The sequence below is a fragment of the Cydia pomonella genome, chromosome 13 (genome assembly GCF_033807575.1).
Source record: "Cydia pomonella isolate Wapato2018A chromosome 13, ilCydPomo1, whole genome shotgun sequence".
Lineage (NCBI taxonomy): Eukaryota > Metazoa > Arthropoda > Insecta > Lepidoptera > Tortricidae > Cydia > Cydia pomonella.
In genome coordinates this window covers 17,068,998-17,087,268 of record NC_084715.1, presented here as the reverse complement: position 1 = coordinate 17,087,268, position 18,271 = coordinate 17,068,998, and the positions used below count along the sequence as shown (strand labels likewise).

Sequence of the window (18,271 nt, the reverse complement as noted above, 5' to 3'; positions counted from 1 at the left end):
ATGAAAATTAGGCCTTAACTTTGAGTCATTTTAAAAATGGCTAATATTTACAAAATTAGAAAAGCACTTTCCACAGTAACAACAGTAAGCAAGACTGCAAGATACCTTGGCGTTGCAGTAGCGTCATTTTCTATGACGGCTGATCGGTGATCACGTGGTGCTTTATTTATTTATTTATTGAAAACTTTATTGCACAAAAGAAAAACTTAATGTACAAAAGGCGAACTTAATGCCATGAGGCATTCTCTACCAGTCAACCTTAGGGCAAAGCAGAAAAGATTGTAGGCGGTGCGTTTAAAACTAAAAGAAATTGTTATTGAAAGAATTAGAGTCCTAATACACATAAATTAATTATAAACTACTTAAATACATAAAGACACATACATACATTACATAAATAAATAAATATATATATAGATATGCTTTCCATAGAGTCTACACGAAAATACGTGTCCTTTCTTTGTACGGTTTGAATATATTATATATTGGATTAAAACTACTTAATTTTGTAGATTTATTTTATTGGAACTCAACAATACACAGACACGACACACCGCAGAGAGCCATTCCATTTCACGCATACTACACTCTCCCGGACTAATCCTAAAACTAATCTAGTTTTACTTAGGTCTACATACATGGCAAAGGATTATTAATTAATCCTACTGTAGCCCTAAAAGAACTACAACAATAGTTATTAGATAGTATGCTTTGAATCACCCTAGATTGGTTACTAAGTTGTTCAAAACAAGTACATATATCTTGGCATCATTTATAAATAAATACAAGTTCAACTTGGCCTACGACATATAACTTAAGTCTAATTACTTTCGACATCCTCATTACAATACACCATTTGATCAATATGACGTTTCCACATCATACCTTGTACCTCAATTATATAAGTTAAATCTGGAACAGATTCTGATACTATTTTCCCTACTATCCAAGGTTTATGGCCCTTTCTATAGTCTCTAACCATCACAGTGAGTTTGCAGCCGCCATTACCATCACATATATTTAAGTAAATAATTTCTTACTTCTGATCGCTTTTGTTCTTGTGGTTAATTATTTATTTGCTTCGCCGTGCTGTCCGAATGTCCTCGTCGCCAATATTATATCTTGGATTAAAACTACTTAATTTTGTAGATTTATTTTATTGGAACTCAACAATACACAGACACGACACACCGCAGAGAGCCATTCCATTTCACGCATACTACAGAATACATATAATATCTTTGCGCCTTTTGTTACTAAACCTTATATCTACAGAAGTGACATTAACCTAATTTCTTTATAGATATGACCCCATTAATTAGAGCCATTTTGGTAACCTATTTACAAATATATTGATCATTAGATGTGGGTAACATATATGATACATTACATAACATATATATATATATATATGCTCATTCTTTTATTGGCTATGTACACGACAACAGTGACGCAGTCAGGTGCTCCCGGGACACATACATTTTTTGACAGTTACCATGGGACATATTATAAGCCGACGGTATAAATTCGACATGGAGTTTTTCATAATTAAATATGCATAAATAAATTATCAAATTAACACGCTACAAGTTTTGGTGTACCCACACTGACCTAAAAATTTTATACCACTACGGTGTCAAATAAGTGACGCATGTCACTTAATTACTCGCGGTAACCCTATGGTCCTTAGCTTGGCTATCCTAAGGACGTTTTCAACACCAAAGGTGTCAATAGTGGCTTGTTTAACTATTGACTATGTGCGAGGTGCTTGGTGGAAGAAATACAAGACTACGACAACGCACGCCGTGGGAAAAAATATGAACTTTCATGAGATTAAAAATATTTAACAGCATTCAACTGTCAGAAAGTAGTGTGTTACACGGTGATGCACGATTCGGAAAGTTCCCAAAAAATTGGAAAAGTTGGCAGAAAATGTTCATAGGAAATGATGGAAACTTTCATTTTGGAAATGGTGAATTTTGATCCTCATATAAAAATACGAAGAGTTTCCATGTGGAAATTTCACAATTTTGGAAACTTTCGGTGATCACATTTCAGGTGCTTAGACAACGTGCCAGTCGTTAATGCTCTGTGCGACAGAGACAGTTGCGTTTCGTTCGCTACGGAGCGTTAACGATTGGCATCTTGTCTAAAACGCAGCCTGTAATTCTATACAAAGTAAGATGTCCTATACCCACCAGGGTGGCGCCAGAGTCTTGCCCGGAGCGAAGAAAGGAACGTTTTTGTTGCATAAGCAATAAGTATATGTGACCTAAGAGATTTTAAGTTAGTACTCGTAGTTGGAATAATTATTTCTCCTTATTGCAGAGTTTATTATACCACGAATTATTGTTTTCGTCCGAGACTTTGGGTCAAGAAACCGGTTCCATATAATATTCCATTACGTACTTTACTAAGAATATTCACTGCGGGAATTATTATTTCAACTGATACTATATTAAAGCTAAGATTAAAATTGCCATATGAAAAAAAGGAATATCTGACAAAAGTTTGGACATCACCCTAAAATTCCTAACATTTCCTGGGCGGTCATTTTACCCAAAAACCCCTCATTCTAAAACCTTTCATGAGTCACTAACCCCATAACTCGCCACCATATGCTACATCATAAACTTTCCTTTCCTCGGGTCAACTCCAAACTTTTGGCAAACTCTTAGTGATCAGTTGAGGTTTCTTAATAACACTCGCCAATTCTCCCTGCAATCATGAGAAAATCCTGACGTATGGCAACCCTGGCTAAGTTTCCGTTTAGTTCCTGAAAGTAAATACATAATCCACAATTTTTATACACTAGTTAAGTAAGTCGGAACTATATGATACAGATTTGCTACCTACTCAAATGATCCTAATGAGAAAGATAAGCACATAAGTGATTACCATATTTTTGCAAAAAGATAATTTAGTGATGAACGCTTACGCGCAATATGTATATGTTAATAGCTAGATCATAATTTTATTCTCGTATATGTGCAGTCAGGCATCATCCAATTTAGAAAAAGAAAACCATAACTATCTGCATACAGCGGAATTTTCGGGGGTTGGCGCAGCTGTGTTTCATTTTTTTGCCCACTAGATAAGCAATAAATTAACGTCATAATCATTAATGACAGCCTAGTAATAGTAGTAATGCGTGACAAGTTCCCCCACCGGTACCGTTGTTTTTTGCACAGACCTTTTTTACTCGTTTCGCCAAACCTGTTAGTCCTTGCTAATATCTCGTGGGTGTCGCACGACTCTTGAACACTCCAACAGATCTTTACGTATACATGATCGTCTTTAGTCATTTTTGGGACAAAAACGTGTTATTGGTGATTGGACGTTAAATCTATGAATGAAATGTTTGTCTCACTGTTGAATGTGACTTGTGTTATGTTAAGCAAAAAACAAGACAAAAAACGTTAAAACATAGTTATTTTTTGGGTTTTTTTCGGACCATGACAAATACCCATGTTATGGTGAATTATACGATGGATTTTATTGTGTTTTGTGTCGCTACATACTTAGTGTGATTTAACAGTCATTGCGTCCGTTCCGTGATTGTGTTGTGGGAGGAATTTTAATTTAATGTTTACATCTGGGAGCTCGAAGTTAGCGGATGACTTTTATATTGGCTACTTCAAATCTTAAGTGTCATAGTGATTTCCATCAAATAATCACTTTCAGAATTTTCCTTCAAGTCATAAGTCGTATTCTGACAACATTTGTCCGAGTATTTTCCCTAGTCGATTAAAACTTATTGTTTTACCACTAACATTGGTTAATCAGCGCATCATCGTTAACATCACGATATTGTTGTGTTAACGGCTTACTAAACCGACGTATTAATCGGTTCTACACGACTCCAAAAATCTTCCTCGCTTCGCGTCACGCATTGATGACCTGTTATCTCTAAAATTTGTGGTTATTCTTAGCTCGTATACGTTCACGCAATCTTGGTTCGATGTTCCCTTTATACACCGCAAGTGGAATTCCCTGATTGAGTAACCGAGACAGCCTCTTAGCACCATTGCGATGCCGGCTCACCTGTCGCCAGCACCTACAGTTGCACGTTTTAAAGTCATTTAGAGAATTAATACAAAATAAATGACTGTCGCCTCGTTAGTCGAGATTGGAGAAACCAAACAAACGACAGTCGCGTGCTAGCAGCGCCTGAAGATGTACAGAATAGTGTTGTCGGTGTTAATCGCGCGGATTGTAGCCGGTCGTGCAGTGTGTGATTTCGAAAACAGTGTGGACATATCGACAGGGAAACGTCTTTCTAACGGGGACATAATATACGTGAATGACATTTATAATAGACAGCAATATTACATCGATAATGATACTTTACATGAAAGAGGATGTATTTGTTTGAAAAAGACTTGTATCAGAAAATGCTGTCCTGTGGGGCAGGGATACACGAAGAAGGCATGTGTGGATGTGGATGAACCGTTCGACCCCCCGATATGGGACGACCATGTGCCACAGAGAGGGATGAACGTGTCCAGATTCGGCCTGGTTTCTGGGATAGTGACGTGTAGGGAGAACATGGTGAGACTGAGGATAAAAGGGACAGTGAAGGGAGACTTTCGCCTGTTAGTGGTGAGTTCTGTGCTACATTTCAGTAACTTAACCCAGTTCAGAAACAAGTTTCTGTTATTGAGGCAAACTTTCTGCATAGGGCATACCTATCTTACTTGCAGTAGTTTTAAGAAAATCTACGAGTAGGTATCTAATATTTTAACATGTTTTATTCGCTCTAGCAATAACTTTAACTAGCTCGGTAAATATATATAGAATAACCTTGAGCCTATTCAACAAAAATATAGTGGCTTTAATATTGAGTAGGTATCTAAACCAATGTAAAATATTGAAAGGCTTTGGTCTTCCATTTTAAAACATAACTAAAGGTCTATATCATTCATCGGGAACGAAAAGTTTTTTAGTCTGTAGTTTATAATATAACATAAGCCCATAACAGTAAAAAGATCAACAACTAGGTAGTAAAGTAAAAAATCTCGCGGCAATTGTAAGTATAAATAGAAGGCACTCGTCCGTTGGTTAACAGTCTACTTATCTAGTCATAAACCATTTTTGCTCGACTATAAGACCCAGTATACCCTGATCCATGGTTTCGCAACAACTATTCGTAATCATAGAATGTCTACCGGGAAACACGATGATCGAAATTTCGTTATCTGCCTCTCTATCGTTCGAATATGCAAGAGTGGAAGAGCTGCAGATAACGAAATGTCGATTTTCGTGTTTCGCGGTAGGTCCGCAGGCTCTTACTGGTAGCCAAAGAATGTATTGAATATCTGGTGACATGTATTTACCGCCGTCCACACTGTTAACTGATTGCACTAGAGCCTCGGTAATCCGGACCCGCGCTAACCTGGTCATCCCTGTAATCCGGACGGATTCAACGGGACGCACTGCTTTAGTCGTCACGAAATTTTGGAAAATCTTCTCTGAGTTCAAAATTAAGTGTGAAAACGTAAAGCAGAAAGGTTACCACTGATATTTTACTGCTAGTAAATAATTTTCCTTAGTTTATTAAAAGTACAATTTTATTACATACATTCTATGTTTAATTTATTTGCTAATTAAGTGATTATCATAACATAAAAAATGAAAGAAATTTAAATGGATTATATCTCGTATAATGAATTTAAAATACACCCTGACGTTTCGAACCCTTATCAGCGTTCGCGGTCAATGGATAACGGGGTTTAAATGGTTTTATTTCATGAATAACTATTGCGATAACCGAAGACAATAATGTAAAAAAAAAACTGAAAAACATAATACGGAAACCGTTTGTAATCCATCATCTGCTTTTTTTGCCCGTCCAGATTAGCCGTGATCGGAACTATGGGAGTAAAACTTTAACAAAACTTATCAAGCGGACGTAAAAAGAGAGGCCTTAAAAATATTCGAATATCTATGAATGTAAATATTTTTATAGCTGTAAGTACTATACTATTCCTATCCCTATGGAAATGAATATTTTTAGGGCTGTATGCACTATTTTATGTCCGCTTAACAAGTTTTGTTAAAGTTTTACTCCCATAGTTCCGATCACTGCAGATTAGCTAGGCCTTACTGTATTCATGTCTTACTGCAAAAACATAATGTCCATCGATGGTTAGTGTTTCTGTCAGTACAGTAGTGAGGTGCTTGGTAACTAAGAGCAGCAAAACACGCAATAAAAAGCAACGCAATCAGTGACCATCATGGTCACGGCCGTGGACACAGACAGACAAAAGGTTAAGGACTCTAATTTTGTGCGAGTAAAATGATAATTAGTAATAGATCAGTGATTATCTATGTACAAAACGATACAAAAGATAGCCCGGTTTTCAAATTTATGGGCTAATAAGTTACCTACACATTCTTAAGAATCGTAATGGCGTTATCCCACAGACAAGTACAAAGTAGAATGTCACGAAATTAAATAAGGTGCATAAACTAAAACTACCGAAAAAATAAAAGCCTACAAATACAAAATTGGCCTCAGGTCTGTGCCGTTCGGTAGGGTGCCCAGAAGGCTGGCTGAAGTACAAAGTTGCCCAAAAATAAGTTGATTTTTAGGGTTCCGTACTTCAAATGGAAGAAACGCAGACAAAATATTTTTTTTTTACAAATTAATAGTTTTGAGATTTTTCCCTATATTTGTAGTATAAGAAGATATTACTTGCCAAATTTCATAGTTCTAGGTCAACGGGAAGTACCATATGAATTTGATTTCCTTGAGAGTGTCAAAATATACGTTTTTTGCAGCATAAACGGCCATTTCATTTTTTTACGTTAACTTAGAAGTTTGATTTTTTAACTGATTCAAGGGGCTGTGACCTGAATGTATGGTTTAAATTCAAATGGTACTTCCCATTGACCTAGAACTATGAAATTTGGCAAGTAATATCTTCTTATACTACAAATATAGGGAAAAATCTCAAAACTATAAATTAGTAAAAAAAAAGTTATTTTGTACGGAACCCCCTGTGGGCGAGTCCGACTTGTCCGGTTTTTTTTTTATTGTGGTATATGTAATTCATTTTAACAAACTTTCGCGTTTGCGTATCAAAGCTAAAGGACGATATTTAGAATTTTGTTGTACCTAGTTACTTAAATGATTAAAATCTTTGAATTGAGCTTTGTTTTAGATACTTAAATGATTGTAGTATTAAGTATCCTATATGATGAAATATATTCCCAAAAATGCTTTGCCAATTTGTAGGTATTATTTTCAGACATTTGTTTATTTCTATCTAGTCTACAAAATCATTTAGAAACCGAGATAGAGCATAACATAAATACATGACCAGCCTACTGTGTGGATTCTGTCAGTACAGTCCAGTTCATAAATATGTATACATTACCTCACCTTAATTCATTGCAATAAGGTAAAAACACGTATACATATTTATGAACCCTACTGTACTTCTTTCTCCTACGGAGGAACGTATTTTGCAAAATGCTTCCTTATTCAATCACGATTACGACGTAAAATTCGTATTTGTTTAAAAATATAATAAATAACCGGCCAAGAGCATGTTGGGCCACGCTCAGTGTGGGGTTGCGTGGTTACTCTTCCGTCACAATAAGCTAAACTGGAGCTTAAAGTATAGTAAATTGTTAACCAAGGGATGAAACGGTACCTTTCACCCGAGTTAAAGAAATAGGCAAATTTGCATAATCAGTACCTAATTAAAGTAAGTCTTTTTACTATGAAGGGAAAACTTTTTGCGATAACTCAAAAACAGCTAAACTGATCATGTCCCCTATAGTTTTCATTGAATGTCTTTCTTAAGCTCTACTTCCACGATTTTTCATATTTTTTGGACCTATGGTTCAAAAGTTAGAGGGAGGGGACACATTTTTTTTTTCTTTCGGAGCGATTATCTCCGAATATATTCACTTTAACAAAAAATGTTTCTTGAAAACCCCTATTAGTTTTGGAAGACCTTTCCAACGATAACCCACACTCTAGGGTTGAAGCGAAAAAAAAATTTTACCCCCACTTTACGTGTAGGGGAGGTACCCTAAAAAAAAATTACATTTTTAGATTTTATTGTACGACTTTGTCGGCTTTATTGATTTATATATCCATGCTAAATTTCAGCTTTCTAGCACTAACGACCACGGAGCAAAGCCTCGGACAGACAGACAGACGGACATGGCGAAACTATAAGGGTTCCTAGTTGACTACGGAACCCTAAAAAATGCAACTAGGTACTAAATAAGTCAAAATTATGGTTATCTCTTTTAGGTACGGTCACGTCTGAAAATACCGATACGGACAAAGTGCCAAAAATATGTATACACTACCCTAATACATGGGCCATAAGGTCCTGTATACATATTTTTGGCACTTTGTATCGTGTCGATGTTTTCAGACGTGCGCACGCACTTCGCACAATATATTTAGGGATTAAATATAAGGCCTGATCAATTTCAAGCAACTTGTGAAAGTTAATCATGTTGAGATGAATTAAATATTAGCTGGTTATTATCGCTTTCTAGAAAGTTATTAGACATGATTGATGAAGTATCAGGAATTCTAACTCGGGTTTTGTATTTATTGCTATTTATCTAATCATTAGTTAAAGATATCAATTAGTATATTCCCATAATATCTAGTACTAATGTAGGTGTATGTCTTACGAATAATTCAAGTCCCACCTGAAAAATATCGATACGGACAAAGTGCCATAAATATGTATACATGACCTTATTGCCCATATATTAAGGTATCATCGTCTCCTAGCCGTTTTCGGCCACAGCAACTGCTTTCTACCGCTGAGAGTGTCGCTGGTGCGCTCTCAGGTGACTGACGTAGCCAATCTTAGCAGCGAATGTGCGGCCACACTCGCTGCAGGTCAGCACCCCTCCGACGTAATTATATGTTATGGCCAATATGGATATAGGTACATAATTTTTAGAATTTTGGCCGTATTGATATTTTTAGACGGGACTGTACCGACCTATAACGCATTATTGTCTTTTTGCGGAAACCTATACATTTAATATTCGTCAAGACTCCTAAATATAACAACCGACCACCAAAAGTACAAAACTCGACATCGAGGCATTCTCAGGAGATGCTGGAGATGTTGACGGTCTGAAACGTGACGATTGCGTGCATGCCTTTGTTTTTTGTAGTCCCATCTATTTTAAACCTTCGCCAATAATGTACAGTCAGCTGCAGAGAGGTGCTTCTGCATATAATCAGTCTACGTATGGAGGGGGGGGGGATCTGTCACCTCTCTCTGTAGCTGACTGTCTATGTACAGTTGGTCAAACCTAAATTGGTCAATATTATAAACAAGGTTTTGTGATCTTGATTCTGGGAATTAAGTGGCTAATGTTCGTAAGCGGTTAAATGTATTTCAAATGACACATATTTCGCAAATCCAGCATACCGGCAGCTTACTCAAACCAGACTTTAACATAAATTAAGAAATACATACGGCTCAAATGTAGGCGAATATAAGTCATCATCATTATTGGCCACATCATCTGTTGTAGATGCTTGTTGCGGCGCTTGTGGGTTTATGGGGCTGGGCATCGCCGTTGGTGGCTATAAAGTCATATAAGTACGTACAATAAAAAAAAACTGTGATATTCAGTCGACGGACCTTACGAGGACAGCGGATTTTCATTATCGAGTTTCTAACTGTGGTCCTAGTGAATAAGGGTACAAGTCTCGGGCAGCGCAGGCGTAAAACGGTGTAAGTTCCACGTAACACTTATACTTATATGCCCTTTTATACCTAAGCTGCGCGAAACTTGTACCCTTTTCACTAGAGCCTCAGCTATTATAACTGTGTTTAAGTTCGTGTAAATAAACTTTAAAATATTTTTCTTATGCTATGAAATCATATTTTATTTTCTTTAAAAGGAGTATTCTACTAGACACTGTCCCAATAGCTCTTACAATCTTTATTTCAAACACTATTAGGCCTCCTATTCATAAAACTTTACGAGCCTGTATTAGTTACATTATGTTATAACCATGTTTAATCCCTTTCTTACAAATACATTAGTCAAAATGACAGATGAAGACAAAAGATTCATAGCTAATTCAGGCTTGTAATGCGTTTATGTTTTATTTAATGAAAGCTAATTTAATATATTTCTGTAACAATTTACGTATTTGCAAGTCAGTCAGTCCATGAAATTTGATCATTTTTTTCCTTCGTATCATTAGCACATTAAAGTTGAGAAAATAACACAGGCCTTGTCCATTGTACAGACGCTAATTACACGATATGGCCGGTAGTGGGATTGCCCAAGTCTCGAGTCATTTCCACTCGGTCAATTATTCATCACTACTGTAATTATTTTGTTTTTATTGTCATTTCAATCAGCTTGTGTGATTATGAAACAAAGAACTATCACTAAGCCTCTGTTTTTTGGTCAACTGAGTTAATCTATTTTTTTATATTTGTAGTCCTTCGATTGACGCGTCGCCATAATACCTAGGCATTGTGTTTTATAGTAATATTGCTCTTCATGTAATGTGGCTCAAGTACCTACGCAGCGTTAGTAGTCAGCTAGACCTTAAACAACGTCCAATGAATTCATTTTAGTGATGATCATGTACCTATCCACAGATTGGATTACATGCCCTGTAGCTAATAATTAGCAGCAAAGTTAAAATTCACTCGACTTTGTATCAATACCTTACAGATTTCAATTTAATTTATAGTTATGCTAAAAACAGCAATTAACTTCAAATTTACAAGCTGCTGTGATTTTTATCAAACAGGATGAATAAATTAAGAAATAGCGAGTATGCAACTACTGCTGTTCCGACGGAAAGCTTCCAAAATTGCGAAATATTTCTCGTGGGAAAATTTCGGAAACTTCTCAAATTTTTATTTAAGGAAAAAAATCATTCATTTCTAAAATGGAAACTTCCTTTGTTTCTTATGAATTATGCTTGATATTTCTAAGAACTTTTGTAACTTTCTCGAAATGTTCCATAGCTTGCACATCTGTATACGCGACGGTAATCTGTAGACTGATGAAACTGCATCGGTGATCACGAGATCTCGTCGAACGCATTTGCATTGATTTTACAATAGATATTCTAGTAATATCTGTAGGTATATCATATAATTATGATAATTATGCTGTCTTCCTTGAATGTCCACTCACTTTTATATAAAACTATTTAGAATATTCAGCGTAAATTCCCTATTTATTTGCTTAAACATAAACAAAGAAGCTAGATAAAAACATGTAATAGTATTCTAGTGTGATTTAAAATGCACTAAAATTGTTTGGAACTACGGGGAATGCTAGGACAATATCTTATTATAAAGTACTTAATATCAATTTTTTTTTTAAATAAGCGATAATAAGTTTATTGTAGTGCATACTAGGAGGAACCTCTCAAAGTTCTTAGATCAAGTTCAAAGTGTAACATACCTATAATATACATAATGAATAATTTAACTTCACATAATTTACGCTGGAGATGGATGACGCTGGTAGAGTGTGTAAATAAGCATTCATAGTTACGCAATAAACCATTTCTTATTTAACTAAAACTTAATCGCAACTTTTTTTTTAAACCTGAACATTGAAGTAACTTTGTTCTTCCAGGACGGCAGACTGTTTATCCAAGTGCCCGGCAGCGTAAATCCCTGGCAGAAGAGGGAACCTGACGAGTACTGCATAGACAGCTTCATACAAGAACACGAAGATGGATCGACTAGCACCAAGCTGGACGCTCTGGTGTGCTTCCCTCAGGATGACGAGGATAGTTCTAATTACGTCGTCAGCTCCACTTGTAAGTTTTCTCCATTTTTATGTTTACACTGGAATTTAATCAGAGTATTGCATTACCTTTTCATACATCTGATAATTCTAGAAAGCTGATATTTGGATTGGAAACAGTTAAAATTGCACGCGACGCATTGCATTGCGACGCGATAACCCCTCGTGCGGCAATGAGCCTCGAAATGGATGATCTCCGACAACAGAGCATAAAATTTTAAATATTGCTTTGCCGCCCGAGGGGTTGTAGTAAAGAACTTCGGAGTTTTAGTCGATTAGAGTCAAGCAAGACTCTAATGGACTAAAACTCAGTAAGCAATTAATCCTCTATTGGAATGCTGTTTCTGCCATTTATTGAAAATTTTAGAATAATATTAGATTGCATTCAAACAAATATATTTTATTCCTCTTATTGTAAAAATAGTAATATAACACAAGCAGAATTTTAATTCAAAAAATACTTCAGTAAGTAAATCACATTCATTCAAAAATGTTAACTGAGCCATTTACTCCAGGTATGCTGATCTCCTCAGCGTTCTTCATCGTCACCATAGCGGTGTACGCGCTGCTGCCCGAGCTGCAGAACCTGCACGGACGGGTGCTGATGGTGTACCTCGCCTGCATGTGCGTGGGCTTCACCTTCCTGGCTGCCATGCAGATTATGATCACCGTCAATAATACCACGATTACGATCTGCATTGGACTCAGTAAGTAACTTCTACTAAAGTAAACACGAAAAATTACTTCAATTATTTTATTACTTTTGGCATCGTCATATCAACATACAACTCAATAGCGTCTTTACTCAGAAAAAAATTATGTAGAAAAAAAATAGGGAACTGGCTGTATGTATACCGTTTGTCCAGAGTCTGAGCTCTGCCATATGACTCAGCTACTTTTACCTATTTATTTATATTACATAGACACGCATGACGCATGTATTTTTGACGTTTTAATTTTAGTAAGTAGTGTGAAATGGTTAAGTGCCTATTTGGTGAATTTGGGTGTGTTCTGTGGGCAGTTGGAATCTGCTGGAGTAGCCATGTCCCAAGGGGGAGGTGTAAATAAGTATTATGAATTCGCGTCATTTTCGTTCGTTTTAATCGCTTTGAGTGCCTGCCTACAAGCCTACATAGGCTTCCAAGTGCAAATGTTACAATTTTGTTAATTACTTTCCAAATTTAAAATTAGGTGTCTACATTACGAGTACTACATTACATACTCGTAATTACCTAGGTAGAACTAAAGGTTCTTATTATACAAGACTTTAACCTAAAACGTGAACTAACAGTACCCCCAGTATAAATTTGTTCGATAGTGAAACGTGACGTACGCGTTTCCGTTAAGTCTCATTTTCTATGGGATTTTAAGTTTCCAATACGTCCCGCTAGGCGCGCTGTTTCTAAATCCTATACAAAATAAGACTACCCAAACGCGTTCGTCACGTTTCCCTATCAAATAAATTTAACTAGGGGTACAGGTGAGGTTATTTTGTAACGGTACCTCATGTATTAGTTAACATTTTTATGTTTTTCATTTCATAACAAACCTTTGATCTATTACAATGGTACATATTAACAAACTATTCGTTCTCGGCCCGCATACAGTGCAACACAGTGTGAATGCACTTGTTGGTATGCTTCTGTTATTTCCCAATATAGTAATTATAATGTCATTACTATCGTTCTGGGTTTATGTAAGTATTTGCTAAAAAGTTTGTTCTCGGACGCAATGTATTGCGAATTTTTGTTATGTTGAAAGCTCGACAAGCAACGTCAATTACAGTGATGATGCTGGACGCTCCATTGAAGATCATATTTAATTTGTATGATACTTAGAAAATTTAGACTTCATAATTATAAAAAGGTTTTGAACAAAAATGTCATCGTTTGAGGAATATAATCTAGGTTTTTTTTTTTAATATTATAGAACATTATTACAAAAATTGACTAAGTCCCACAGTAAGCTCAATAAGGCTTGTGTTGAGAGTACTTAGACAACGACATATATACGACATACATAGAAAACACCCATGACTCAGAAACAAATATCCATGCTCATCACACGAATACAAGCCCTTACCAGGATTTGAACCCGGGACCATCAGCTTCGTAGGCAGGGTCACTGCCCACTAGGCCAAACCGGTCGTCAAAAGTCGGTTTTAATTATTAACTCGTGTTACAGGCCCCACCCGGTATGTTATACCCTGGAAAACCCCCTCTATCAGTAGAATTAGACGCGAAATTCAAATTTTCTATGGGAGGAAAACCTCTCGTGACTATTTTTTTTTTATTTGCCGCCTTGTTCTACTGATGGAAATTTCCTTCGTAAAAATGTTAATGCTTTATTTGCCATTTCTATTGACTCAATTTTATGCCTTTTCTATTATTAGTATCATTTATATTTATAAAAATAACCATCGTATTTGATTGTCTATTTTAAATTATGTAGTTTTTCCTCTTTTTTACAAGTATACTTGGTGTAAAAATAGATTAAAATTTTAGACTTAGTAAATAACATGTTTTTCCTGTGACAGTATTTCGGCAGATTATACCTACCTATTCGCGTCGACACAAAACATGTAAATTCGTACACGGGGAATAAACCTTCAATAACATCAATAAGGAAAAATCCACCTACTATGGTTTCCCCATAAGTTCACATAATATTTCATTCAATACTTACCCCTATTCATAACTAGTGGTTCTGTGAAAATTTCTATGAGATGTAAACCTCACGACACTTATAACGTCGCCATTTTGAAAAAAAAAAAACATCTTATTGAACCCTCATAACATTTCAGTAGGTAGAGAATTTCGACAGCCGCACATCCGAAAACATTTTAACTCAAGCTGAAACGGAGACGTTTCGCCGACACTCGGTCAATTATTTACTGAATACATGCTGTCTAGTAACCAATTAATTCATTAACATGATTGATATAACACATCTCATACAAAAACATGTCAAAACAATACATAAAAACAACTTCAAATTACTATTAACTAAGAGGACACATTAGTTACATTCTTGACATTTTCCTCTCTGGATTTTGACCCCTGATGTTTTTTTTTATATGAGTTCAATATTACCAGTACCTGTGTCTGTTCGTTTTGCTTTTTTTGATATTCTTGTTTTTATAAGAAGTAGGTTACTTCAAACAGCGCTAAAAACGGCAAAATAAATGCGCCGTAAACAGTCGCCTAGCATACAAAATCGGATACAATAAATGCAAAAATCAAAACGGTCAGACAGAGATAATTTCTTTCTCATTCCGTTCCTAAAATTTCGTTACGATTGGTTAAGTGTTGGAGAAGGAAAATGTCGAGAACGTAACCTCGATTTGTAAGATTTTTACGCTGCATTTTTCGTCTGAGCTGCAGTTGTCTTTATCGCACTAATTTTAGGAGCCGTCCTAGTCAGCGTGAAGGAGATATTTACGTACAAATCTCAAATCTAAGAAGGGTTCAGCTGATATATCCTCTTAATCTAAATACAAATACAATAACTTTTTTATAAGAATATATCATGTTACATAAAGATAAGATAAAGATAGTTTATTATTCAAGTAGGCATATTACAATGCGTTTATGAACGTCAAATATAGCTACACCGGCTCTAACCCTTACACCTCTGACCCGAGAAAAGGGTGTAGCAGGATAGCCTAGGAAAAATTGCCCCCAGCGATTTTGGGCCGAAACTGTAATCAAACGATGCCTTTTGGGGAGGTTATACTCTGCACAAAGTTTCATCTCTCTGTTACCCCCTGGGGGTGAAAAACACCCGATTAACCCCAAAACTGTTTTAATTATTTTTTCCTAAACTATGAAAGTGACGAATTTCAAATTTTGTACAAATATTAACAAGACTAAAAGCTAAGTGCTAAAAAAATATTAACCCCCTAACCATTTAAATTCTTGTAAAAAAAACAAAAATAAAAAAAGAATCACCCTGTATATCAAGTTTGGCTCATGGCACACACACCATTTTTTTTTCAAAAATGAACCAATTTATATTCTACATTATACAAAAGTTTCATGGACCTACTCCAGAAGGAACATTGCGAAATTAATATGTATTGGCTCTTTGGTGCGTACTATTCATTGAACTCCCACTAAGAGCCTTGCATTATTAATAAACAATGGCTATTGCGATCGGACCGCTGCTCGTTCCCGATTTGAAAAAGGTGGGGATAAAGAAGTATGAATCAAACTCATTTGTATTTATAAAAACATTTTTTTTTTTTGGTTTCCCGCGCTGGATCGGGACAGGTGGCGTTCTCTCGTTTCGGAGGCCAAGATTCTTTTTGGATCGCTGAGCCAAAGCAGTTAGTTAGTTAGTTAGTTTTTTTTGGTTTCGGGACCGAGACGTTGCGTATTTTTTTTTATACTACGTCGGTGGCAAACAAGCATACGGCCCGCCTGATGGTAAGCAGTCTCCGTAGCCTATGTACGCCTGCAACTCCAGAGGAGTTACATGCGCGTTGCCGACCCAAAACCAGCCCCCCCCCCCCCCCTCGTTGAGCTCTGGCAACCTTACTCACCGGCAGGAACACAACACTATGAGTAGGGTCTAGTGTTATTTGGCTGCGGTTTTCTGTAAGGTGGAGGTACTTCCCCAGTTGGGCTCTGCTCTAGATCTGGAATGACATCCACTGGCTGTGCCCTACCACACAAAGCGAGATGAAATTCACAATGCCCATACCTCTCTTTTGGACGAGTATAATGATTAGTGGCTACGAAATAGTACGTTTATTTTAATTTCGCAATGTTCCTTCTGGAGTAGGTCCATGAAACTTTTGTATAATGTAGAATATAAATTGGTTCATTTTTGAAAAAAAAAATGGTGTGTGTACCATGAGCCAAACTGGGGAAGTACCTCCACCTTACAGAAAACCGCAGCCAAATAACACTAGACCCTACTCATAGTGTTGTGTTCCTGCCGGTGAGTAAGGTTGCCAGAGCTCAACGAGGGGGGGGGGGGGGCTGGTTTTGGGTCGGCAACGCGCATCTAACTCCTCTGGAGTTGCAGGCGTACATAGGCTACGGAGACTGCTTACCATCAGGCGGGCCGTATGCTTGTGTGCCACCGACGTAGTATAAAAAAAAAATACGCAACGTCTCGGTCCCGAAACCAAAAAAAAAAAAATGTTTTTATAAATACAAATGAGTTTGATTCATACTTCTTTATCCCCACCTTTTTCAAATCGGGAACGAGCAGCGGTCCGATCGCAATAGCCATTGTTTATTAATAATGCAAGGCTCTTAGTGGGAGTTCAATGAATAGTACGCACCAAAGAGCCAATACATATTAATTTCGCAATGTTCCTTCTGGAGTAGGTCCATGAAACTTTTGTATAATGTAGAATATAAACTGGTTCATTTTTGAAAAAAAAATGGTGTGTGTGCCATGAGCCAAACTTGATATACAGGGTGATTCTTTTTTTATTTTTGTTTTTTTTACCTGAATTTAAATGGTTAATATTTTTTTAGCACATAGCTTTTAGTCTTATTAATATTTGTACAAAATTTGAAACTCGTCACTTTCATAGTTTAGGAAAAAATAATTAAAACAGTTTTGGGGTTAATCGGGTGTTTTTCACCCCCAGGGGGTAACAGAGGGATGAAACTTTGTGCAGAGTATAACCTCCCCAAAAGGCATCGTTTAATTACAGTTTCGGCCCAAAATCGCTGGGGGCAATTTTTCCTAGGCTATCCTGCTACACCCTTTAAATGCCCTCTCAATTCCGACGTATCGGTATGATGGAAAGGGACAAACGATTATTAGCGGCATCGTAACTATAGTAGACGTTTTTGAATAAGGGTGTAAGTAGTTGATCCAACAATATAAAACTTGACAATGATACATAGTAGCAAACTTGTCAATGGGTTATCTCAAAAATAGCTACGATGAGTCATTTAAAAGATCACAAGTAACGGACTACTGCTATGCCCAAACAAGCTCTTGTGTTGATTTAATCTAAAAATAAAGTTTTATAATAATTCACATCACATTATTTAAATTGTAAGTCCACCTAATTCTTTAAAGAACTGTCATAACCAATTACAAAAGCAATTCAACACTTTCAGAGTTTTTAACATGTAAACAAGCAGTTACAAGAAATAGTTGAATCACAAAGGAAGTTTTGCTACGGATCACGCCTATGTGTCAAGTGTGTTAACTAATTCAAAACGCGACTAATAAAACGAAAAGTCAAATTAACATGAATAACTAGAGGTTTGTAGCAGTGGGTAGGTTAGGTTAGAACACAGACCAGTGGCACAGAATAAGTAATAGTATTTTCTCAAACATACTCCGAAATGTATGCGTTAATGTCACGAAATAAGGACATGAAGTTGCTCATTTATGTCTCGTTACATTACTTCTTGACCTGGGCCAAGAATACTTCTTGGTTCAATTTTGGAATCTTTTGCTTGCTCAGGTATCAATATTAGCACGAGCGGTTAAACAACAACTTTGC

General features: G+C 36.4%; 2 protein-coding genes across 7 annotated transcripts in view; both read left to right on the top strand.

The window, feature by feature from the left end:
- The window catches only part of LOC133524418 (hemicentin-2), a 237,384-nt gene that overhangs the window by 100,741 nt on the left and 118,372 nt on the right, over positions 1 to 18,271 (top strand). The window lies entirely within an intron of this gene.
- The window catches only part of LOC133524413 (G-protein coupled receptor Mth2-like), a 59,865-nt gene that overhangs the window by 31,835 nt on the left and 9,759 nt on the right, over positions 1 to 18,271 (top strand). For 4 of the 6 annotated variants that reach the window (XM_061860409.1, XM_061860406.1, XM_061860403.1 and 1 more), the window contains exons 2-3: positions 11,617 to 11,803; positions 12,306 to 12,497. In XM_061860409.1, coding sequence (XP_061716393.1) covers positions 11,617 to 11,803; positions 12,306 to 12,497 — 379 coding nt within the window. Of the gene's footprint in view, positions 1 to 3,034; positions 4,603 to 11,616; positions 11,804 to 12,305; positions 12,498 to 18,271 lie in introns of those variants that run through there. The other 2 variants (XM_061860408.1, XM_061860407.1) reach the window with 1 other exon arrangement.